Source organism: Haemaphysalis longicornis, unplaced genomic scaffold (assembly GCF_048455015.1).
Source record: "Haemaphysalis longicornis isolate Haplotype H1 unplaced genomic scaffold, Haemaphysalis longicornis Haplotype H1 scaffold_4, whole genome shotgun sequence".
Lineage (NCBI taxonomy): Eukaryota > Metazoa > Arthropoda > Arachnida > Ixodida > Ixodidae > Haemaphysalis > Haemaphysalis longicornis.
This window is the reverse complement of record NW_027526361.1, coordinates 88,190,363-88,214,847: the sequence shown is the minus strand read 5'-3', so window position 1 is coordinate 88,214,847 and position 24,485 is coordinate 88,190,363. Positions and strand designations below refer to the sequence as shown.

The 24,485-nt window shown below is 45.2% G+C and overlaps 1 protein-coding gene across 1 annotated transcript; it reads left to right on the top strand.

Annotated features, from left to right (window-relative positions):
• The first annotated feature begins 1,448 nt into the window (after positions 1-1,448).
• LOC144178991 (cytochrome P450 3A24-like) lies at positions 1,449-22,684 on the top strand. Its single transcript, XM_077707150.1, has 14 exons — positions 1,449-1,798; positions 4,072-4,168; positions 4,956-5,008; positions 6,627-6,723; positions 7,188-7,304; positions 11,061-11,149; positions 14,166-14,311; positions 15,877-15,992; positions 16,057-16,201; positions 17,210-17,370; positions 18,558-18,649; positions 19,406-19,549; positions 19,643-19,805; positions 22,476-22,684. The coding sequence occupies exons 1-14, from the start codon at positions 1,731-1,733 to the stop codon at positions 22,551-22,553; spliced, it is 1,566 nt and encodes a 521-aa protein (XP_077563276.1). The 5' UTR covers positions 1,449-1,730; the 3' UTR covers positions 22,554-22,684.
• The last annotated feature ends 1,801 nt before the right edge of the window (positions 22,685-24,485 follow it).

Sequence of the window (24,485 nt, the reverse complement as noted above, 5' to 3'; positions counted from 1 at the left end):
GTTCCATTTGTGTTAACGCCTAAGAATCTTTGCCGAGTACCTTCCTAGCCAGGACCGTGTAACGCCCTGCATTCGTACAAGAAATGCAGATTTCGTGAAACATCCACATTTAGTCGCTTTAATAGTGCAAATGGAGACGATTGGCGAACATAATTTTGAAAAACCAAGGAACGAGAAAATCGCGAACCGTGCAACGCCCTCCGTTTCCACAAAAATACAGACTTCGCGGAAGTTCCACCCGTAATCATTATAATAGAGGAAATTGGATAATTGAGATATTTTAGGAAACAAAATTTTGAAAAACCAAAAATTACAAAAATATAAACATTACCAAAAAAGTAAACGTACCGTGTAACGCTCGGCATTTCCACAATTATGCAGATATCACTGGCCTTTAATCGTTGTAATTGCGTAAATGGAGATAATTGTTAGAACAGAATTTTGAAAAAGCAGAAAATCAGAAAAATATAGAAAATACTGAATATGGCAAACCGTGTAAAGCACTGCATTTCCAAAAATTGCAGATTTGGCGGAAGTAACACATGTAGTGCTTATAATAGCGTAAAAGGAGATAATTGTTACGACCGAATTTAGAAAAACGAAAAAAAAAATTGGTTGTAAAGAATTCACACTCTAAACAACCGCCTTAAGAATGCTACGCATTAGTAGACACCTCTCGGAAGTTCTGAAGGTTTTTTTTACCTTTTCATTTCTACACTGTGTTTGCCTTCGGGGATTAACAAGTAAATAAAATAGTTTTCTCACAATAAGTGGACACTACATTGCCTTACCATAAAGCCCTTCCTACGATAAAACTTCAGTAGAATGGAAATAGACGGGCAGAAGTTATTTTTGTGAATTATGCGGAACAGGACAAGACTGCGCCTAATGTGGAAAATTTCTCTCGCTAGAATCAATGCCTGATGATGCCGTATCTCTCTGAGTTATGTGCAGCAGCCAATTCTTTCTTTTCCATCTCTATAGACGTCGTGTTTCTTCTCAACCACAGGAGTGCTAGCTGTTTTTTTTTACTTTTTGCTACAGCTGTGACTGCAGGATGTAGTTGCCATACGTCACCACGGGGATTTTTCCTCCCAACGTTCTCTTAAGAACGGCGCGATAGTTGAGAATTGCGCGTGTCTGGAACAGTCTCAAGTCATGGACTCAAATACACAAATGACAAAATTTCAAGACTAACGAAGGGCCACAACACAAATCAGTGCTTATTTCGACCTCTCATTAGCCCAGCATCGAAAGCGAAACAACTGGTTGCCGTGTTTGCTCGTTGAGTCAAGGCAGCAGCCAGTCCAGTAGAATATATATATCATTCCAAGCCGCGCCGCGCCGGCGTTCCGAAGGGTAGCCTTGATGGCCATGTTTTTCTTTCACTTTCCCTTTTCCTCTCGCACGCGTCGAACCTCTTTCCGTCTCTTCATCGCTCGTTTCGCTGCCATAGCGACGGTTCGCGAGTTCGCGTGTGCGTCGGAGCCCACACGGTGGGCAAGGCTGGTGGTGAGCCTTGAGCGACTGTTGATTGTCACAAGCAAACGGAAGCATTCGCAGCAGCTTGGTGCTTTCCATTTAGCAACTTATTTTGAGTTAGCGAACATGGGAGGTCTGGTCTTCTCGAGGGATTGGGACGGCTAATTTTTTCGCAACACCCTTGGCGGACAGCGCGTTGGGAACGCAGCGCGTCTCGTCGGCATCCACACCAAAACATCGGCTTGAGTATGGTTCCGTCTCTCGGCCTGGCAGAATGGATAATACTCGCCGCAACGGTCTTCATCCTCTTGTATTTGTAAGTACCGGTTATCTTTTTGCTTGACTGTGATAGCGCCGAGATACGCTAGACATAAAGCCGACAAATCAAGATGGGCCGTGTTCCAGATCGCGCGAGTGTTATTGACCGTTGGTTGCTTCGGCGCTATCGGCAGAATGAAGAGTTTCGCACCTCGCCAATCAGCGTTAACAGTGCAACTTGTGTCTTCGACGTAATCTTGCTGACTGCAGAGGCGATATTACCTGCGACGTTAGGAGGACTAGAAAAGCGACATGTAGAAAATTTTTGTAGTAAATTGACTATCAGAAGCCATGTAAAGGAGAGTAGAAAACCAGCCACTCTAAGTAGGTGAAAATAACTGAAATGAAAATTCAATGTATATCCGCAATTCCGACAAGGGAGTTACCAGCGAATATTTTTTACGATAGCACTTAGTTTTCTGAGGGCTTCGTTAGCTGCCTGTAAACGAGGATCTTGTGACCGACCGCTCGCCAGAGGGCAGAACGCGTGTATGCTTAGACGTAGACCACAGATAATACAACAAATAACTGATTGTCATTGTATCTATACAGCCCGTAAGGTCGGAACGTCCGCGTTTCTGAAGTAATGGGTATCACAGATGATGAAAGTTTGAAATTAACAAAAAGAAATAACACAGGCATGTAACAAATATTGGTTACGTGTAGTCACTAGGGACATGTCATCGTTATCTCTGACAAATTATAAATGGTTGCAGCTGATTGCCCTATGCTATCTAGATGAAATCTTCATCCAAGCTGTTCAAATAAAACGCCTTTTTCAAATCCACCATCATCATCATGTTGGGCACTGGTGGCGACGCTCCTGACTTGAAGGCTATGGTGTATCTTCGCGGGCAAAGTTTCGTAACTTTATGGCCCACATTCGCTCGACTTTCATTCAAATCTTTAACAGTTTCCTAGAGTTCAGGCCTTAAAAATGCTGAGAAAGTCATCGCAGACACCTTGCAATTTTCTTTATTCGACAGATTCAGCACCTGATACCTCACCACAACTTTTGCTCGACCGGGAACGTTGCTGCCATCACCGAGAAATTAGTGTTCAGGGGTCTGGAGTTGAAATTACTGGTTACTGCGCCATTTATTGCCATGCCAAGTGTCCTGTCACGTACGTAGGGGTTCACACAAGCAATGGGCAGTCAGTACAGAAACTTGACGCCTTCGTGATGAATCGGAGAGTTCGGTATCGCAGGTGAAAATTGCGCGAATGAAGGCATTCCGGCGCGGAGTAAACGCACGCGCCGTAACGGGGCAGCTCTTGGCTTTGTTCTTGCTTCGGGCGGTTAGTCACAAAGATTTCACTACCTGGTCTATTGTAGAATGGCGGTGCTTTCTCGAAAGACGGCCGACGTAATTTGCTCTTCGCTCGTTCGGCTTGCAAAAAAAAAAATTAAACTATCACATTACTGTAACAAAGACTCAAAACATTCGGCAACATAATTGCCACTGCTGAAGGCGCCCTCAGTGTTTGGCTTCAATTAACGTTGATTTCCGTTGCTTTATTTTTATGCAACCGTTTCTTAATCATCCCACCGGCCTCAAAGGTCGTGATATTTAATTTTAAGACCTATAAATTCTATATGGGAGCATGCAAAACTATTTAAATATGCGATTGAATTCGTAGGCATCAGACATCTGTGCAAATTAGACTTTTCAAGTCCAATGGTTAGCACACCAAAGTAGCTGGTACAATCATTGCAATTCTTGTCTGAATGACGTTGCTGTTCGTGACGACATCGTAAAACCTTGGGGCATTCGAAAGATTTTGCAGTCCCTAGACCTCCACAATGAGTTGACGCTATCAAAGAGGAAATGTCACACTACTGCTTTCTTTGCACCGCTATGTTTACCTGCTATTTTTTTTTAATTGCGGAGTTGGCGCTACAGAGCTTGTAATGCCCCGGGCTTTTAAACGCTCCTCATGGAAAGACCAGACAACTCAGACGCCGGTCTTTGCTTTTTCTCCCAATATGCAGTATAACGCATTCACAATAAAAGCTGCGAGATTTGTATCCTTAAATCGAATTTGCTACATTGTAATCTCAATCAGTGAAGAAAACAAACAATGCACTCATCTTTCAAGAATGCATGCTCCATTTCATCTGTGGTTCGTATGTTTCCAGTAGAAACATTGGTGTACACAACGTATTTATACATAGGAATAACTTACCTTTATTCTGCATGAGTTGCCAATATTTAGAAATATTTCTATGAAATGTTTGTATCCCTGTTTTTTTTAATTTCGCTCTCACAGGTACGCGTCAAGGAGACGAAACTTCTGGAAGAACCAAAACGTTTTGGCGGAACCCTTTGCTCTCATTTTCGGCTCCACATTGAAGCTAATGTTCACTGTAAGTGTCGAATCTCATGGCCTCCTTATAAGCTGTACCCAAAGCATTGTATTCTCTTGCAAACCGATAAGTCATACAGGTGAACAGATTTATTCTGCATCAAATAACTCCAAATTAACGTTTTCTAATTATTACACTATCTCGCCCCTTAACGAAAAAAGGACATCTTGTGAATTCTAAGTAAGTTATTTTTCGGCGTCTGATATGAGCGTTTTAATGTACGTATATCAGTCCAGAGAGGGCAAGCCGTTATGTTGCGCTATTACGTACGTTAAAATTATACTGTCATGCGTAAAAGAGAGGCACCATGCCTTAATCCGATTAAATGGCGACGCCTTACCGGCACAGTGCTTTAAGGTAGTTTATTGCTCGAAAGTATTCCACGGTGCACTCCTAAGCGAGACGAAGTCAGCCAGTTTATTTTTATAATCTTCTGCCTCTTGCTTTCAATGTTGTGTTACGGTGCCCGTCACAGTAGCGCTGTCGAAGGAATGAGTAACTACATCCTTGTATCCCGTGTAGAGGGATGTATTCAGGAGGTAGAACGAATGGCAGAGCCAGTTATTCTAGCTCCAGTTCACCCATTTGATTTTCCGGACATTTGCGCCTGGCATGGCTCGAACAATATCTTTGTTAATAGTTTGAGATCATGTACGCAGTACTCTTGTTGCCTTCATTTGCCGCGAAAACATGTATTTTGCGCGCTAGTGACACCTGTGGTATATTGCAAGACTTTCCACCATTATTATGTAAAAAAACATTATTGTTTTCTGCATTCCCCTTTCAGCCGATACACGAAGTAGATTATGCAAGGTATAAGAAATATGGACAACTTTTTGGGTGAGTGACGTATTTTGTTTCGATGTTAAAACGCTAAAGTAACATGCGAAACTATAGCCACGCTGATTAGAACGGCTAATGACTGCTGATTTGAGCGTAAAACTAAGCTCCCGCTCACTCTACGTGGACGAACGACGGATCGCAAAGGCGAGCTGTAATTAAGAGGAGTTTATGGGGGAAGGGGTTCGGGCAGTCTTTCCAGAACACGTAGTTTCAACTTGTGCGTCAGCTGAAGCTCGTAATTCCAGACAACTAGCCGCAGACCGTCGTGCCTCCAGGCAGAGCATTGTGCCTCAGCGTCACAGGTTTCACATTGAGACATCAGCTTGTACAAAACGCGTTTTTGTACAAGCTGCTTTTGATTCGTGTAATATTCGTGGTACTATACTCGTGGTACTACGGCACTGTGCACCATTTGGATGCTTTTTTTACGAGCGATCCCGACAGGCTGGGCGCAAATGGCCCAAACCGTTCTTCTTGTTTTATTTCGGTTCCATTTTGTCCTGCTCCATTAAGTTGGTTCCGTTGTGCACGCGATGTGGGGCGTGGTTGTTTGAGTTTGGCACGAAGCTATGGCAGCCCCCACTGTAAACGCATGAATATAAAAACAATACTCAGGAGCTTCGCCAGTCTAAACAGGAATTATCATCTGACGACTTCATTGTGATACAAAATGTAAAACGAAAGTCTAATTTCATACAGTGGGAAAAAGGTATGTGGGAAAAAGGTAGAGAGAGAGAGAGAGAGAGAGAGAGATAAGTTATTGTAAAAGGAAGAGGGCGGAGTGGCCGCTGGCAGGGGTCTGAAGAGACTCAAAAGAAAACACGTCACTGATACTTCAAACCCAGGCTTGCCTATTGAGAACAGCGAATATTCAACCAATGTTGTGTATAATGCACCTATGTATGCCGTTTATGAACACACCATAAACAAAATATTCTTGTTCTTGTACTTCGAACGCACCCTTGCCTATTGACAACAGCGCATACTTCGGGGGAATCGGCTAAAACTGGCGAGGTTAATTGGTTGCTAGGTTGGTCATAGGGGTTATCTTTATTGCCGTTTCTCTGGGTCAGCCTGTGGCTCATGACCACACTAGGGGTGGTCCAAGAATAGACAGAACGTACTTGTCACGCGTTATGAGCACCGACTCTCTCGCTTGTTAGTTGGCTTCCTTGCATGGGCGATTGGTTCATTTATGAACACCATGCTGACACCGCAAGGCACAGAACACGCGTGTATAAAAGCACGAACCAAACGCTTGTTTGTTTTCATTATCTCTCTCCGTGTCCTGTTTGTTTTTCGCTGTTAGCACCATGGCTTGCCAACTAGCCGATACCCCCGCACTTTTGCACCTGCATTCGCATTTAACGCACAAAATGACATTTACACTGTAAGGCTACCTGCCATTTGGTTGTTTCTATTCGTTGAAACTCTTTTTCATAGTGGCGCTGCTTTATGCGTACAAAATTCATCGCAAGAACGCGCGCGGAGAAATTTTGGCCTTTTGGTTTTGAGTGGTTTATTATTGCCGCGAAATAGAAACAATTTTTGGTGCCATGCTAATATTTGTTCCCATTCGAACACTAGTCATATCCCTTCCCCGTCTATTTTACAGCGCCTTTGAGATGGGCAACGTTATTCTCTTCGCCGCGGAGCCCGAGATCGTGAAGCAGGTTTTGGTTAAAGACTTCCAAATTTTTCCCAACCGAAGGGTGAGTTCATCATCGAAGAAGTGAGACAAAATTTTGCTTTAATAATGCAAGGTCTGGGTTGCCCTTCTTAATCATTCCCCTTCTATTCAAGATGTCATGATGAGTAAGAACTGAAAAAGAAAAAACAACACATATTCAAATGATACCCGGTTCACGCACGATAATTATATTGTTAAAGAAGGGAGTCTTCGCTAGTATTTTTTATCAGAAATCCCAGAATAGGAAACGAACCTCCAGCATGACCGGTATTGAACATAAGAAAACATTCTGCCTTATTTTTCGCCTCATTTTTGAAATATGGAGTGTGTTTTAAAGGGCGCCTTCTTGGTTATAGCACCAAGTCAACGGTAAACCTCTTGCGAGTTTTGTTGACGTTCAAATATACCCGTCGAATCATCTGCTTCTAGTTATAGCAGCAGTGTTGTGTTAAGTTTAGGGTCGGCGGTGCATGTTGTCCCTTACAGGCCTTCGAATTCTGCGACCCTCTGCTAGACAACATGATGAGCGCCACTCCCGTCGAGAGATGGCGCAACATCCGACCGGTGGCGAGCCCCGCTTTCTCCACGGCAAAGATGCGAATGGTGACGTTTGCTTTCCTAGTTGCCTTCCCTTTAAGATAACACAGAGTGCTCGTGCCACGAATCTGTGTTCTAGCGAGTATACACGCACGTCTGTGTTCGAGGAAGCACCACGCGTGAGGCGCATCTGCGCATATTCGCGCATGCCTTCATGTCTCTTGCTGCGGGCGCGTTTGCGCACTTGAGTGGGATTGTGTTCGGGCCGCGCTTGCGCGTACAGCAATTTTCCACCTTGGTGACAGAGGGAATTTTTCGCGTTAGAAAGAGCTGGTGAGAAAGAGCTGGAAAGACTTGGTCGCGAGGCGACCTATTAGGCGACGTTCAGACTACCGACGCAAAAGCCATATTGTGATCTGTGGACGTAAAAAAACGGTGTGTCACGCAGTTCGGTTGGCTGGGGTGTGAAATGGCGTCATTCTTTTTAAAAGTTATTACGACAGTTGCGGCAATATTCTGAAGCCGGCCTTAACGGGACAGTGAATTACGTTGGGAATATTACGTCTCGACGAGTATCAGTCGGTGGCTTTCCGCGCATATTCCACGGGTAGCGCGGTACTTTCCCTGCCATAGCACCACACTAGAATATAGAAAACCAATACCGCATACCATCTTGAACAATCGTATCTGAGTGCGGGACTGATTATCAAACAGCCCTGTTGCCTTGTCATCGTTTCAAACTCAAGTTAAGTGGGAGGGGGGTACAAATTGTTCCGCCTATTATCAGCCAGTTCATACGTATTATTTGACAAGCAAAAATAACCGAAAGAAACGTTTTCTTTATAGCCATTTTAACCACGTTTGCTATGACGGCGCATCAGGGCGGATTTAAACGGATAACGTGTGCATTCGCGTTATACAAACAAAGCTTAAAGGAGCCATGAAGACAAAATACAACCCGCCGTGGTGGCTCAGTGGCTAAGGCGTTGCGCTGCTGAGCACGAGGTCGCGGGTTCGATTCCCGGCCGCGGCGGCCGCTTTTCTGATGGAGGCGAAAAGCAAAAACGCCCATGTGTACGAGATTTCGGCGCGCGATAAAGATCCCCAGGTGGTCAAAATTAATCCGGAGCCCTCCACTACGGCGCGCCTCATCGCCTGCGTTGCGTCGGCCTGTTAAACCCAACAATCAATCAATCAATCAAGACAAAATACAAGTTTGGTTTATTAGAAAGACTGCTTAGTCCCGATAACAATGATACCAATATCATCGCAATCTTCGAACAAATAACGGAGATATTAAAGAAAACGTGTGAAGCAGTCGCGACCCCCTAGCCAATTTCCCGCAACTTTTCTATGACGTCACAGAACCTTGTTTGTGCGATTGGCGGCCGCCTAACTGACCTGTCACGACGACACGTGACTGGACGTCTGTAATGGGGCCTCTAGTTCCAGTTGACAGCATCACTTAAATGCGAACGTGCAGTTAACGCACTGAAAATTATGTTTTATTGTTGGCCCGTATGACGTCACTCTTGCTCATAATACGTCACTGTGGCGCAAAATTTGAAAGTTTTTAAATACTTTTTGCTTTTTTTTATCAAAAAACATCTTTTATGTCTGTAATGGAGCTGAGTGAAATACTGAATCCTAGTTCGTTCAAATTAAACGAAGTTGTATTTTCTGTTCATGGCTCTTTAAGAAGCATAAAACCGATACAAAATCGAAAATGAAAATAAATGTTTTGGGGACCAGGGTACGTAGCTTAATACCAGCTTAGAAAACATTATAACGTCACTGCCGCAAGTTATGGCGTGGCCGCGAAGGCTACCCGTTGTTTTGTGCCTTGCGGCGCCTCAGTAGTAAATAACGCAAAACCTTCATCTAAACAGTGCAATGATAGACTGTATCAGATGCTTTTTTTAGTTTCCAGTCTAACGAAGTTTCGGTCAATGTTGTTAGACCGCAGCTTATACGGTCGATGCTGATTATGTCGAACTGTAAAACAACAAAGAGAAACGGTAACGATTTCATACACACTTGGACATATCACGAGTCCAATGTATGAATATGGCGGGATAAAATACACAGCCAACCTGGTGCCAGCAACGGCAAGCAACAAGTTACCTTATTGCAGTCGTATATTCGCCGAGAACTTAGAAGTTGGAAATTAGAAGGAACTTTGGTAAAAGCACCTACAGCGAGACGCGTATAAAGCGGGGCTTGACAAGCCTTGGCGAACGGTAGGTTTAAAGTATTTGTGGCCTGATTAAGGTGTATTGTCTGTATGCTTATGCACGGCAATAATTGGCCCAGGGGTGAACAACACGGTTGTCGAAAAGAGGATCCCGACCTGGCTAAAGCCCACTCGCTCTGCAAGATTCTGTAAAATATTGCTGCACCTGCCCCACGCTCATGCGCAAAAAGCGAGTGGAGAAAGAAAATTTAAAGCAATTCTCCACTGAACGTGAATGCTGTCAAGCGCGCAGCAATGATTCGCTGGAGGGGCTGTGGTGCCATCTCTTGACTAGTTTCAGTATCAACCTAGCGTTGATACCGATAGTAGTCGAGAAAGGGCGCCGCAGCCTCTGAAAAGACATATAAAGAGATGCTGGTGTGAGTTTGTTATTATTTCTGGGTAATTAGAGCGTTAACTCATGACGTTTTCTTTTTAAATATTATTCTCTACTTATTTGCACTCTCGCAACGGCAGCCTCCGTGGCAAGGGCACAGCGCAAAGATCGCCCCCAACACTTTGTATACGATGTCGTGTGCCTCTGGGGCGCATTGAGTTTGACATCGGCTTTGTAACGCCAGGGACGACTCAGTTTCGATCGCGACAAGTGAGAGCGGTGATCTTTTTGAAGCCCCTGTTTGGGGGTGTGACGCTACATGACTACGGCGGCTATATACCGTAACCCCGAACGAGCTGCGATGACAAGCCGGGCCTCTGAATTGCTTAGCACTTAAGGGAATCCTTGTTGGCTTCATACGCCATAGCACTGATTTGTTGAATTAGAGCGCAAGTTGGAGTTGCTGAGGAAGTACTGCTCTATGGATACCTGTTAACTGTTCTTCCCTGAACTGGTGTGCTTTGTCTACTTCTGGAGTCTCTGTAACACATGTAGTTCCCTGAAACTTCTTGCATTTTTTTTTTGCAATCAAGTCTATGGGCTATATAGGTTGAATGGTGGTCTGTTCTTTTTCCGATCGCCACGTAACCCGTATACCCGTAAGTTTGTTGGTGTAGCCACTGAGGCAGAATAAAGGGTGCGCCATGTTATTTACTGCATTTATAAAAAAAGCAATGTTCGCCCTTTACCCGGCGGACAGTTGTCCGAAGCATATCTCTGTGGTTCATTATCCGTCCAATAAGCCCAAAGATTCTGTTAGATTCCGTCCGGCCCTCATTCTGTATTCACGTAACAGCAATGAATGAAAACGTGTCCCACCAGAAACGCATGCACGTGTATTTCGCATATTGAGAAACGAATTGTCTCAATTTCTACACTAAGATTTCTCCCGCTTAGTCTGAAATTGAACGGATTTCTCGAAAATGTTATCATAAACGGATTGAATGGTCCCAATTTGTCATTGAATGATGAACGACATATCAATGAGCTGAACCTAGACATTCTCCTATTTGCTCCTGAAGCTCTTAAAGTTTCAAGCAGTCTGTGCCAGCATTACCAAACAAGTTTTCTCACCCGACATACGCAAGAGCTATGGACTTTCACGTAGGCGCTATTGCCTTAAATGTTAATGACCTTATTCCCAGCAGCCTTACGTGGACATCCTTCTGACTCGTACGTATGTGTGTCGCAGATGAACTCACTGATCGAAGATTGTGCCAAAGTGACGGCGGAGCATTTGAAGGAAGCGGCGTCGAAGAAGGAAGACATCGATGTAGTGCAGTAAGCTTGTACCAAACGTTTGTGATCTCATACAGAAAAGGAATCAGCCTCTTCCAATTTCACAAGAACAAAATGAATACTATACAAACAGTTTTTTTCGGACTTTGGGACCGTGCCGAGAGGAGGAGGGTGTGGGTAGGTGTTTTTGCATAATTCTGGGACACCGATTAAAGCTTTTCTGAAGGTACGGCTTTCGTTGTAATGTTAGTTTTCGGGTTTTTAACGACTTCAACGACTCGCAAAAATATTTAGGTATGCGCAATCGATGACTGCAACTTCTGGCGCCGGCACATGTAATACCTGGAACAAGTTGTTTGTTGGTTGAATTATTATTCTGGTCTGAGTACTGCTTGGACAACCCTAGCACGCGGCTGCCATGATTACGGCGCTGACGTGGGAGGCAGCCCGGACACTGTCGAAGCAGATGAATTCGTGAGGGTGTTTATTATCCAAGGCTCTCTAGAGTTCTCTTCCAGTAGTCTGTTGTTGATTCTGCGACCAGACCAGTTCGGCTCTAGCGCTAATGGGTGGACCATGTTTGGCCCAGGGTGAATGGGAAGGGACGGGTTCGTTTTTCCGCCACTCGCATAACCGTTTCCATGCCCAGTCGCTGGGCGAGAGTGCACTGCGCGTCACCCTGCTCTCTAGTAGTAACGTCACGAAGGTCTCCCCACCACCCTATTGGACGGCCGGGTGTTCACGTGACCCGTGATTTCAACCCAATCCTGGCCCCTAGCCCGTGAGTGCAAGGAAGCGGGTTTTCCCGATTCCCTTCTCTTGACAACCTTTGTAGAGATTGATAATTGATTGATTGATTGATTCATTCATTCATTCATTGAACCAGACCAAATAAAATGTCTTAGTTGATTGGCCGTTGGTGTCGTAATAACATGCAAAACCATGTCCGTAGGCTGACTATAAGGAGGACTTGATGCATTTATTTGTAGCACATTGATACAAATTATTCATCAATAACCGTTCTGTAAAGCCGTGAACCATCGTCTCGGGTAGAGCCTGCAGGTATATGGTAATCAATTACGGGATCAATTACTGAGGGGATTTAATCACGCGCCTGGAAATCTTCCCTTGTAGGTAGGCCTAATCTTTTGGCATGCTCTCTGTTCTAGTGATGTAGATTTTGATGGCGCACTCAACCTATTACCCTAAATATCTAGTCTCTTAGCAAATAATTTATTTCACATAATAATTGTTTTCTTTATTTGAAACGGTCTTGCGTTCTACATGATGGTTTCCTGCGCACAGAGAAAGTTAAGGGCAAATTACTTCCCATGTGCAACCGCCGATCTCTAACAAAAACAGGCGGCTACTCAGGAAACTTTCTCAGGGAGGACCAGCTTCCTGCATTGCAGCGGGGTTTGCTTCCTCTTTGTGGAAGGCTACCCGCGTCGCTGATTTAGAGGTATATGCAAACCAACAACCTCGTTACCTTACGTCAGATAAATGTAATTTCCTGTGCAAGAAGACTACACTAATGAAGTTCTAACATGGCGTCTATTGTGGTGACGTGTGCCAACGAGGACGCAACGGGCTTACAAAGAGGAATTAACATCCTCATTAAAGGAAGCGAGGACCACAATGCCAAGTATTGGCTATCTCGCTGCAAAGAAGTCACGAACAGTGTTTCGTGTATTTCAGCATATGACAAATGCTTTACGAAGTTCGTAGTTGGCTCCTTGGTGTTTTTAGCGAAAGCGAGGAAAGGTTTTAGATGCGAAGCATGTCATGTTTGGGGCTGTGTCCCTCCCTCCCTTGTCGTTGTTGTCCGCCGTCCGCACACCCACTGGGCATGCCTGGTCAGGCACCTCTGATGATGATTGTGGCAGGATGCCCCTAGGGATTGGCCAACCAAAGAATCCATCACAAGATAGCTTGGCGTTCAACCACCGTCGTCATCTTCCCGTAGGGGAACCCTGAGTAGTATGCGAGGCATTCCTCCTCTGCTCTCCGACACTCATCTCCTCTCCGAAGCTCCTATCCTCTCCGGGATTGCGCAACGAATGCCAACAACTGCGGCTCCGCGCGCGATAATGCGAAGCAGCTTAGGGTTAGAGACGCGACGGTAGCCGCTGCATACTCCGCGGTATAAATGACGCGCGCGCGCGCGAGCTCCGCTCCCCTCATTCTCCTCCCGCAACGCCGCGATCGAACTGAAAACGAATGGGAACTTGAGTCGACCCCATGGCTGCTCTGCATACTACTCAGGGTTCCCCCACGGGGTGAAATCTTTTTCGTGGGTCCAAGCAAGTGACGAAGAAGAGGAAGAAGAGAAAACTTAAGTAGTTTACTCTAAAATTAAATAAATGCAGCGGTTGCTTAGAACTTTGAGACTGTGAAGGCGAAAGCGTGGTTGGAATTCCTGTTGATCCACTGTTGCAATTTATGTTGAACTTTAGGCCCGTGCTTCTGGTCACCATTTGACCAGGCCTCTGTAAAGCACCGCGCAAGCTCGTTTCCCTCTCTAGCTATCACCATCAGCCTCCTATTCGTCACCCTCAGTACCTTCACCTATCAAGGCCGCACGTATTGCACGTGCGGCCGCGGCCTAGCGTCCTTTTGGTGTGACTGTTTCCTTTTCCCCCGCGTGTTGCAACTCTTTTTCTCACAGCCCTCCATCGACCCTCCTCCAGAACTTCTGTTTCCCTTTCCCGGTAGCACCTCGGGCTAGCGCCGTGCATTTCACATTTCTTTGCCATTCTGTGAACCCTACAACATTTTTTTTTTATTTCACGTGTTCCACAAAACACAGGGATCGAATGCTTTCGCCCCAAAAACGTTCCAGGCTGCAGCCGTTGAAGTATTGTCATTTTGTATCCTTCCAACCCTAGTAAAATTGACGCCTCTTTTGATAAGCGTTCGCATGCTCAGTAGAGGTCAGAATACGCCAATTATCTAACCATTGCAGACACCAGAGACAACGTGGTTGCTTTGAAAAGTAAAAAGACAGGTAAGAATATTGGACTGAGCCCCAAAGAAATCATTCTTTCCGTCCTCCTAGATTCTTTGGAAACTACACCCTGGACGTCATCGCAAGGTGTGCCTTTGGCACGCGGCTTGATTCCCACTCTGACCAGACGAACGAGTTCGTCACGAAGTCAAGGCAGGCCTTCTCTGGACGCATCACGCTGCGATTGCTCGCTTGCTGTGAGTATCATACATTACTTCTGCGTATTTTTCGACAAACGCTGGGGACACAAAAAAGGTTCTTGTATATCTGCGTATGTATCGATATGCATATCTATACGCTAAAGGATAACCGTCAGAGCTGTTTCGTCCGTAGGTTTTGCAGAGGGCGTGCGATTCCGTATTAATAGAACTACGACCAGGTATTGATCCTAGAGGACATCGCTACGAACGTAACCTTAGAGCTTTTGCGTAGTGGATAGGAAGGTAGAAAGACTTCACAGCAGCGCTGTTTAGGCCGACAGAAATCCGTACGGTGGAGACAGAAAACCCGGAGCGCGCGTGAGCATGTGCCTCGCGGTGACCGCCAGGTGTACCCGGCGCGAGGCGCCGCGCACGACCTTCGCGCAGCGGCTTTAGCAAAAAACAAAAATAAGGAGCGCACACGAGGGCGTTGCCGCTCGGCTATCGCACATCATCGTCCACGCTTGCGCGCGCAGCTTCGGCCTTTGTAGTCGTCGTCGTGTAGCGACCGGTGCGCCACGGGCCCGCCACGCAGAGGACGATGACGACGAATCTGTTAAGCTATCCCTTAACGATCCACACGTGAAGACGACCACCGGACCAGCTGATGAAGAAGTGGAGGCCTATCGAGGCGACGATGCGCTAGAAGAGGGTTTGTTCTACGCGGCTGTGCTGTCGGAAGACGACGATGAAGGGGAGGACGACGATTTATATTGACTAAAACACTGTAAAGGCTTAAATGTATTGGCGTTTGCTTTACAGTGCCTGATAAAACGGCTTTGCATTGCTGGGGTCCGGCTGCTCCCCCTCTCCTGCGTTCGCTGTCAGTGTGGGGAGAAGCTAGGTCGACCCACAACTCTGCTGTTTTTCCAGACTTGCACCACTTGTGTAAGCTGCGCCATTTTCGGTGTATGATTTGTAACAATGAAAATGCTTTCCTCTACTCGATTTCGTTCTCGGTTAGTATGTGTTCTACCAGAATGTGGCAATCTATGGCAAAAATTCCAAGAATGCAAATGCTATTTGGCACTGCAAGTTTAGGGTCGTAATAGCTTGTTTAGCACTTTAAAATGCACTGTGTTAGCGCTCAGAAGCTGTTGAAAGGTCCAAAAAAGGCACACAGTAAAAGCTTTCGCAGCAATGTACTTGAGACGTGGCGCACTTGGTATTTTCTGCTTCAAACAAGGAGAACTGTTGGCTGGATACCACGGCGGGTATTCTAAAACATTTTTGAAGGGAGTCCTTTCGTTATGTTGCAGCAAGATTTTCATCAACACAGTACCTAATGTTTACTCCCTCTTTATCGCACACTGAATAGCCTGTCTGGAAATTTTGCACAACTGAAGCTAAAAGCTAAATTATTTCGTGCTACTGGAACTACTGAAATTAAACAAACGTTCGTCCGTTCTATGCTCGTACTAGTTAAGCAATTATTGGGGGTTGATGTTGGTATTCGGCGTGTTCTTATGGGTGATTTGTCCAACAAAGCTGCTAAATTACTCTAACGGCAGCAGTTGGAGGAGCTTACTAACTTGGGATCATATTTTCAATTTATCTTCCAGTCATGCTTCCTGCCATAGCTAAGTTACTGAAGCTTCGTGCTTTCCACCCGGAAACGTTTTTGTACTTCCAACGTATGTGCCAGAGCATTATCAAAAGCAGACAAGACAAACAAGTTGTAAGTATGTTACACAGCTTCACTCTCCCGATTATCTGCCTGACGCAACGTTTTCGCTCATTAGCGTCATGAAGACTTCCTGCAGCTGATGATGGACGCCCAGGAAGGAAAACTAACGGCAACCGCCGAAAACAAAGCCGAGCAGGACAACCGCCTATTCAACATTGGCGTGGATTTGAAACGGGACACTTCATTCTCTTCGAACAAGAGTACGGCTGTTTTGTGTTCTTGCGAGGCAGTTTTGTGTTTGCGTGCTTTTTCAGTCTCATGTCTCGAAATAGCAATGCAACACAGCGAATTATTTATAGAGTTTTGATGATACCCAGTATAAAACCCCACCAGGACTACCGCAAAACCTATCAGGAACTCCTGTAGTACGACAAAAAAGTTTGTTGTGACAACAGAAGTACTATTACGACAAAGCCATCTGTTGTTACGACACACATGTCTGTCGTAATGATAAAGTCAGTTTTCTCAACGACAAACATTCCTGTAGTCACAACAGAACTGCAATTTACTACGCCACTCTTCAGGATGGGCAATAACATTCAAACTTTGTGCAACGACTGGTGGAACACCAGGATCACGACACGACAGCAATTTGGCACGACGTAACATCAAAATCAGGACAGGAATACGACACGCGACAGAACATCAGACTCACGACACGACAAGCATACGACGACAGTACGACACGCGAAAATACGAGAAAGTACAGAATTTTTTCCTGTCGTCATTTTCGACTGGCCAGTGCATTCAAACAGCAGTCATTCAAAAGCAGTCCCTACTTGGCCGGAACGGTTTTTCGATGATATTCATAGCCGTAAATCGGGCCCTTTGAACATGCGGAGCGCGCTTTCAGCGGCATTTGCCGCCGCCGTAACACCCACGGCTGAGAATTAATATAGTCCGGGGGTTTATTTCTGGATTCCAAAATAACGGTAAAATAGAATATCCTCAGCCGGCACAAACAGAAAACACTTAGTAAGACCTAGTTACACTGTGGTACTAGAACTTCACACGTATGTCCGAGTTATCATAGCTTTTATTTGAACAATTTTTAAGCTGTGATTTAGATCCCACACTCCGTCCCTCGTTGCAAAGAGGCCAAGCCACAGAAAACTCGATTTCTTCAATGAGTACATACTGCAGAGTTATTTCGCAGTTAAAAAAGTAGGAGACTGTAAGTTCTGCGAATCCTTGTCTCCCCCTTGCAGGGCTCACCGAAGACGAAGCCATGGCGCAGTGCTTGGTCTTCTTCGTCGGCGGTCAACACACGACTTCGTCTCTCATCGCCCACATTCTTTATCTTCTCTCCATTCACCCCGAAGTTCAAGAAAAGTTAAGGATGGAAGTGGATGAATGCTTCGAAACTCATGTGAGCGCATAGAGTTGCTCAGAGCCCTTTTCATCTCTGCCACTGCTGCAATATTTGCAACTTCTAATTACTAAACTACCTCAAAATAGTTCGTTTTATTGGTAGTACCCTGTATACTGGACAAGTGAGGAACTGTGCAACTGTAAATTCAACGTCGGTTGCGTGCACCGCTCTCAAGGTATCGCGTGGTAAAAATTATTGGTTTACTTGCGCAGAAGGCATAAGCAGCCAGGTGCGCGCAACCTATTATTGGGCTGATGACGCAAGTAAAATTTGCTATTGAAGCATCTTGGAACTGGTGGTATTTTATGCGAGCACATTTACTGAAAACTTTATGCGGGATACCAGCTTTGGGAGAGTGCACGCAAGGCTTATGCGATGCAAACGACAGATGTTTCTCTACCGAATTTTCTCCAGAAGTCAAAGGAAACGCTAGAGGAACTTACCATCCACCTTCAGTTCGGGATTCCAGATAAATTTCGCGTAAAGAAGAAAAAAAATGTATAATACCTAAAAGCAGCGGCGGTTACCCACTCAGCAGTACTCGGGTGCAAGTTAGTTGGTTCATGATCTTGAAACAATATTCAAAAGCGCGCAAAAGCCCTGTGAAAGGGCAGGTGGAAGGCCGATGTTGAAGTGGTGAAACAGCGCAATAACCGGGCCGACAGTTATAGCGCTATTATTGGGCTTCTTAATTCTGTCAATTATATTTGGGGGAGTGCAGTGCGTATGCAAAAAATACAGTACAACTCAATGTTAGGGCGCACGTAACGTCCTCCGATGTAGCACATGTGATGTTGTGCATTATTTCAAAGAAAACGAGGCTGCGTGTTCCTATGCTGTTTCCTAAACAAGTGTTGGACCCTAGTAGCCCGGTCTGGCTTTTCAGCGAATGCCCAATATTCCTTTCAAATACAACACTAAAGCCTGGAGGGTGTGCCATGTTTTTTTTTTTCCACACCCGTATTAAAGCAACTCCCGCTCGTCTGGCTACGCCGAATAACACTCCCATCCATATTTTGCTTTAACACTCCTACGAAAAAGTAAAACTCAATGAAACGCATGCCTCTACAGCGATGCGTTTACTGCTGAAGCAGTAAACGGATGAGACGACATAAGGGAAATTTATCGTTACTATTTAAGAATTTGCTTCTCGCGCAGATTGATATGCACTTTTTTTTTTCAAGGGGGACCACATTAGTCTGGATGTCGTCAGCAAACTGAAATACCTGCACTGCGTCGTGTCAGAGGCGCTTCGCATGTATCCACCGATTGGGCGGTAAGACAATTGTTTTTTGATCAAGCCCACTCATGTAGTATACAATAAGGCCCGTAAAATAGTACTTGACTGTCTTAGTGCTATCTGGGGCTTTACATCAGTGGAAGGGTAAATGTTGCAATCTTCCTTCATTGTATTGTTTTAATTTTAGTTACGAAGAGTTTTGCGGGCATTATACATGTAAATAAAATATTGTTTCCATGACCGTGGAGGCGTCCAAACTATGCATGTTTCATCACTTTTACAATCCGCCTTAATATGAAACCGTCTTGTTTATTTATTTAAAGTAATGAGGGAAGCAATACAGTGAGTTCATTTTGTCATTACCGGAGATGAGCCACCGCATCACTGGCAGCAGAGCAGTTTCATGGCTGAGGTACTATTATTTGAAGATCACAAAATACACAGAGTTGCATAGCCTTCTTATTATACCTAGAAGACGATACATGCCATCTGAAATTAGTGTAGCATTGTTTTACCACTTGTGACAAAATAGCTGCGGGCATACAGGAAAAAATATCGTCTTTGAATGGCTATTACATAACTAAGTAATCGCACTGAACAACAATGCCCTGACTCTGTTGCCTCTGAGAATCTTCTGCGTTAAGTTTTTCGCACAAACGCGATTTGTGGTAGCGCAGTGGTCATAAATATCTTAATTGCATATATACCTACCAAAGCCCATTCGTTAAGCCAGTCCCCGAAAGAAAAGTTGCTGAAGCGGTCTCCGCCCAATACACCCCACGTTTCTTTCAGCCTTGAACGGTCTCCAGTGGAGGACTGCATTCTCGGAGACACGGGAATTAAGCTGAAAAAAGGCGATCTGGTGGCTATTCCAGTGTACGCGATGCACCACGACCCGCAGTACTTCCCCGATCCATTTACTTTTAAGCCCGAAAGGTAATGTTGGGAACCTTCCCATTCAATCAAGTGTAGCGGGAGAATGTACACTTAATTGCACGACATATTTCTTTTTACCGCTGTAATTTGCAGGTTTGACGACGATAACGTTGGCTCCATCCACCCGTACACGTATCTTCCATTTGGAGCAGGACCTCGCAACTGCATCGGCATGCGGTACGCCCTCCAGGCTGTCAAGTTGTCAGTGCTCTACACTATTCGCAATGTCCAGCTGGTCAGGACAGAAAAGACGAAAGTAAGTTTCCGGGCATACTGCGTTGCATTTATTTTTTTTTTCCTTAACGGGGATATTCAGACCCTGTTTTGGCACAGTAGCCTCGAAAAATCACTGGTCCTCATTTTACTCCGTGAGAGTTGGGGTGGGTAATGCAGATCCAATGAAGATGATACGAAATTCGCTTGGGATATTGTTGTTGCATTTAGCCCAAAATATCACCCAACGGGTGGGAGGAGGAGGAGGGGGGGTTGTGCGTGACTGCTAAGGTATTTCTAGATAGCCGTTATGAGTAACGCTAATGTGCAGCTACACAGCAGAACCACGTCCACAATCAACGTTATGTATAGCCTGGATTTCTTTTGTGCTGTTTTAGAAACCACGAAGTGCACGTACGCGAAAACACTTCCTGAAAGGGTGGTGCGTTGTGCGGGTGCTTCACCAACACTAGGCTTCTGCGTTACGAGGGACGAGGCACGTTTGAGATTTCCTCCTTTACCATCAGCGCTGCGAGTGGCAGAACGCGTGGCTTCCTTCGGCGAGAATGCCCTCACTTCCCCTCTAGCAACAATAACAAAAATAATTGACGCGAGAATTTAAAGAAAAAGAAAACCGGGAGAAGAAAGAGTGTATTTTGCAGGAGAGTGTTAGCGGCCTACCCAGCTATGTGTCCGAAGGAATACGTCTATGCCAGATGACTCGCATAAGAATGACTTACTTCGCAAAAAACAGCAGCTAGCACGTCGCTGGACGCAGGCTCACCAGTTATTAAATACCCCCACTTCTTGCTTGAAATCTGAGTAACAAAAATTTCTAGCTGCAGTTGTGCTCGACATACATTTTCACCCATCACGCGGGCAACACAGCTCCAAATAGGTCGTGGTTACTGCAGATGAATATAGACCTTTCCCTGAGACATTCGTCGAGTGTATGAAGCGCGGAAATTACATTCAGAATGACGGAACACCTAGCAAAGAAGCGCACAGAGAAGCAACAATTTTGACAAAGCGCTAATGATTCCGTCGCATGCGGGAATCACTCGCAATTCACAACACTTTTCGCTTAACACTCTCGCCGAAACTCCAAAATCCTTTCATGAGTGCTTGTCCTAGTAAGCTAAGCTATTCAAATCTAATTCAATTTCGTAACGCACAGTTAGAACTTGTCCCCAAACATACAGAGCTTCGTAACAACCATGCCGTCCACAGCAACGCGGGGCGCGCAGACATCGTCTAACCACAAGGGCGTGTCTACAGCAGCGCCGAAGTATTTATTCAGGGTTATTCCAAATTACGCGCTCTCCCCCAGCATGTAGTGCGTCGTAACCACGGAGAACACAGCAACGTACCATGCGGAGCCATCCCACGCAAAACCATTCTGCTTCCGTGGTAAAGCGGGTAACGTCCAGGATTGACGGTCAGCAGGAGGCCCATGCGTTGAAAACAGCCATCCGAGGGACTTTTTTAACGGCAGAGATGTTCAGGCAGACACAGATACATTCCACTTAGGCGGAAAACCCTGAGTGCACGTGATGGCGTGATACGCGGCGACCGCACCGCGTCGTCGAGGCTTGCGCGTGGGCTTACGCCAAATTACGAGCCCCCGCCTTCGTCGTCTTCCTGGAGCGTACACGCTTTAATTGTCTTTGCTTACAGTGCCGTCCAAAACGGCTTTGCCCTGCTGGGGTCCGGCTGCTCCCTCTCTCCTGCGATCCGCTGTCAGTGGAGCGAGAGGCTAAGTCGACCCCAAGCTCTGCTGTTTCCCCAGCCTTTAGTGCGAGCTAAAATTTTTTTTCGAAGTTGGACATCGTGCGGAAATTACGAAGCAGCAGGCGTTATTAGCCACGTGCAATCATGACTTATTAATTCAAGACACGATGATTACCTTAATAATTGGAGCGCCACATATGACGAGCCTTTCTCGCTATTTCATAGGTAGGCTTGTCGGTGACAATAGTGGAGGACCTGGCAAACTGCTTATTAAGTGCCACTCAAAGAAAAACATTAAAATCTTTCGCATAAATCTTCAAGTAATCGATGCGATATCGCATCCGTATTTTTAATTTTTTGTAAAATGATAAATACCTAAGGTAATCTGTTATCATGCTATCCAATCCGCTGGCGCTTTTTCTTTTTCGTCACGTGTTCTTGCTTTATATAATTCTCATTTTTGAGAATTTTGCGCGAATGATACGCAAACTACCATTGCTGATAACGACGGTTTGCCGAAACAATCGCGTGATGCTGCGGGTGTGTTTAGGATGTTCCAGCTAATTTAAATTAACAGGCGTTGCAAATTTGCTTGTCCACACCGCAGTTCGTCAATATGGCATGCTCGCTTTTCCACTTGTGTCTTCAACGGTTAAAACACACATTTTAAAGGACCAGCTTATTATTAGTTATGTGCCCTGTAAGAAACTTCGAATGTTTGTATAAATATTATAAAATCAAACACAAATTTGGCGTGATTGTAACCAATACCTTTAGGCTGCCACTGTTAATTCAGCCATGGTTTCATCTTGTAGCTCAATGGTTGGAGGGTGAAGCAGCGACAAAATATGGTTACAAAATGGTTATACGCACTTCGTCCAAAGTTAAAACATGCATGATCTTGCTCTCTGACTTCAATCGCCAGAAAAATCTGGGCCTCCACATTTTAAGTTTACAATGATTTACTTATATTTCTTCGCAGGTACCGTTGGAGTTCCAATGTGGATTCGGAGCCCTCAGCGCGAAGAACCTAACATTAGGGATTCGGCCAAGAGCTTAGAACAATTTGAGGCCGCTTTGTGTTTAGAGGTTTTGGACTTTTCTGTGAAAGCCACATGACTGTGGATATGCTGCTCGCACGCATGGAAATGTGAAAACTGGAATTGTTAAAATAAGAGTGTATCAACAAAGGACCCACATTAAAAAACAACGGTTCTCCTTTCTAAGGGCAACTTGGAAAAAAAAACAGACGTTCTTCTGACTGATACCGCTCTTAATTTATGCTGAAAATTAGCGACATTCCGCTTCCTCGTCGAACGCATATCCGTATCTTCAGGTTGACGGAGCAACAGGACGGCAAGAGTTGGGTCTGGACAGCAAAGACACTCCTTCATATTCGACAAATCCCGAAAGTGATACAACGCTTTGCCCGTTCAAACAAGGGTGATTTGCGCAATAAAAACATAGGTCGAAAATAATGCCAAAAAATACACCCAAAAAAACATCAACAATACAGGTGCTAGAAACTGAAAGAACTCCGCCAGTCACGCAGCCTTTTTCCTCCACTCTCCCCGCACTTCACATACCGTCAGGCCCCCTACATCCGTCAAGGCCAAATTGTCTGCCATGCGACCTTTTCCGCAATAAAATCCGCCCGTTCCCACCATACTGTTAGGTATATGATGGGGTACGTACCGCAACATCCAACACGCATATTGGTCCTCTCCTTGTGCTAATCAGTCGCCACAACTACCTCTACCCCGGCACTCTCCTTTCCAAAGTCCGCTGTTCCTGAGAGAGCTGGATCACTCCCGCTGTAAATATTCGTGCGACGCTACGACCCCACCTCTTCGAACACACAACTTTAGCGTTGGACAGACGGCTGTCTCCATCGCCGCATGCCAGGGACACACCTCCATTGACGTGAATCGTGTGCGAATCTCATGGCGCAGAGCCAAACCGGTTAGATGCACACCCAAACTAGTCCATCACATCGCTTCAGCCATCCTCGCACTGAGCCAGTCGGGATTATTCTATACAGCCTAACTAGTCGCTACAGTATTAAGGTACACAATCCGTACGCCCACTTCTGTGCTTTTCTGACTTACCTACCTGCATTTTTACAATAATAATATGCTCAGAAGGGCCATTTTCCTCCCAACTCTCTGCCTACCGATTTCCTTACGTTTGTTATAATTATTCGCTGGTACATCAGCAGGGCTGAATTTAGTTAATTGATTGCATGTGTAATCCTTGCAAACCTATGTGGAAGCAATAAAAAAATAGATGTTGACTCAGAAGTAGGTGAAAATCAAAAGTTTGAAGGGTAATAGTGTAGGCGGCGCGCCAGCTGTGATTGGCGCATTTCTTGTTGTGTCAGCTGCCAGACAGCGCAGCAAAAAGAAGGTTCTATGGTCTTATACTAAATTTCCTAATGACAGACTACGTGATTTGAACTTTACAGCGTCGTCGCAAACAAGCAACAAATTTATTTGACTTCGTTTTTTTTAACCTAAACAACCTACAAGCACCGTAATCACTTCATTGGACTGCAGCTATGCTTGCGTCACCATTGCCAGTTGTCTCAGATTTCGGATTAACCGTTCCACTTTACTTGCCGCAGGCAAAGTCTTTGCAACGCATACTGACTACTTTTCTAAACGAAGTTTGCAGCAACCGATATCATTTCACTATATCCCCATTCTTTTATTATCTGTGCTCAGTAATAAGCATTATTGGGAATAGGAGCTGCAGATGTTTATAGATAAATAACGGCTCAACGTTTAACGTGTAGTGAAATAATTGCACAGAGAATAATTAGAAGAATGCCCAGCACAAAGACGCGGGTTCAATACTGTCCGCGACGGCGTTTTTCAGGTGGAAGCAAAAAAGGAACAATGCCGGCGTGTCGAGCACATTAAGCATGTCCGTGTGGCCAAAATGAACCTAGACCTTCTCACTACGGTGTGCCTCGTATCACAAATGTAGCTTT

Excerpts from the sequence above, each read along its gene's own strand:
- LOC144178991 (XM_077707150.1), top strand. The coding sequence starts at position 1,731 with ATGGTTCCGTCTCTCGGCCTGGCAGAATGGATAATACTCGCCGCAACG. Across the intron at positions 6,724-7,187 it reads AAATTTTTCCCAACCGAAGG|GCCTTCGAATTCTGCGACCC; the intron begins GTGAGTTCATCA and ends TGTCCCTTACAG. Across the intron at positions 7,305-11,060 it reads CCACGGCAAAGATGCGAATG|ATGAACTCACTGATCGAAGA; the intron begins GTGACGTTTGCT and ends TGTGTGTCGCAG.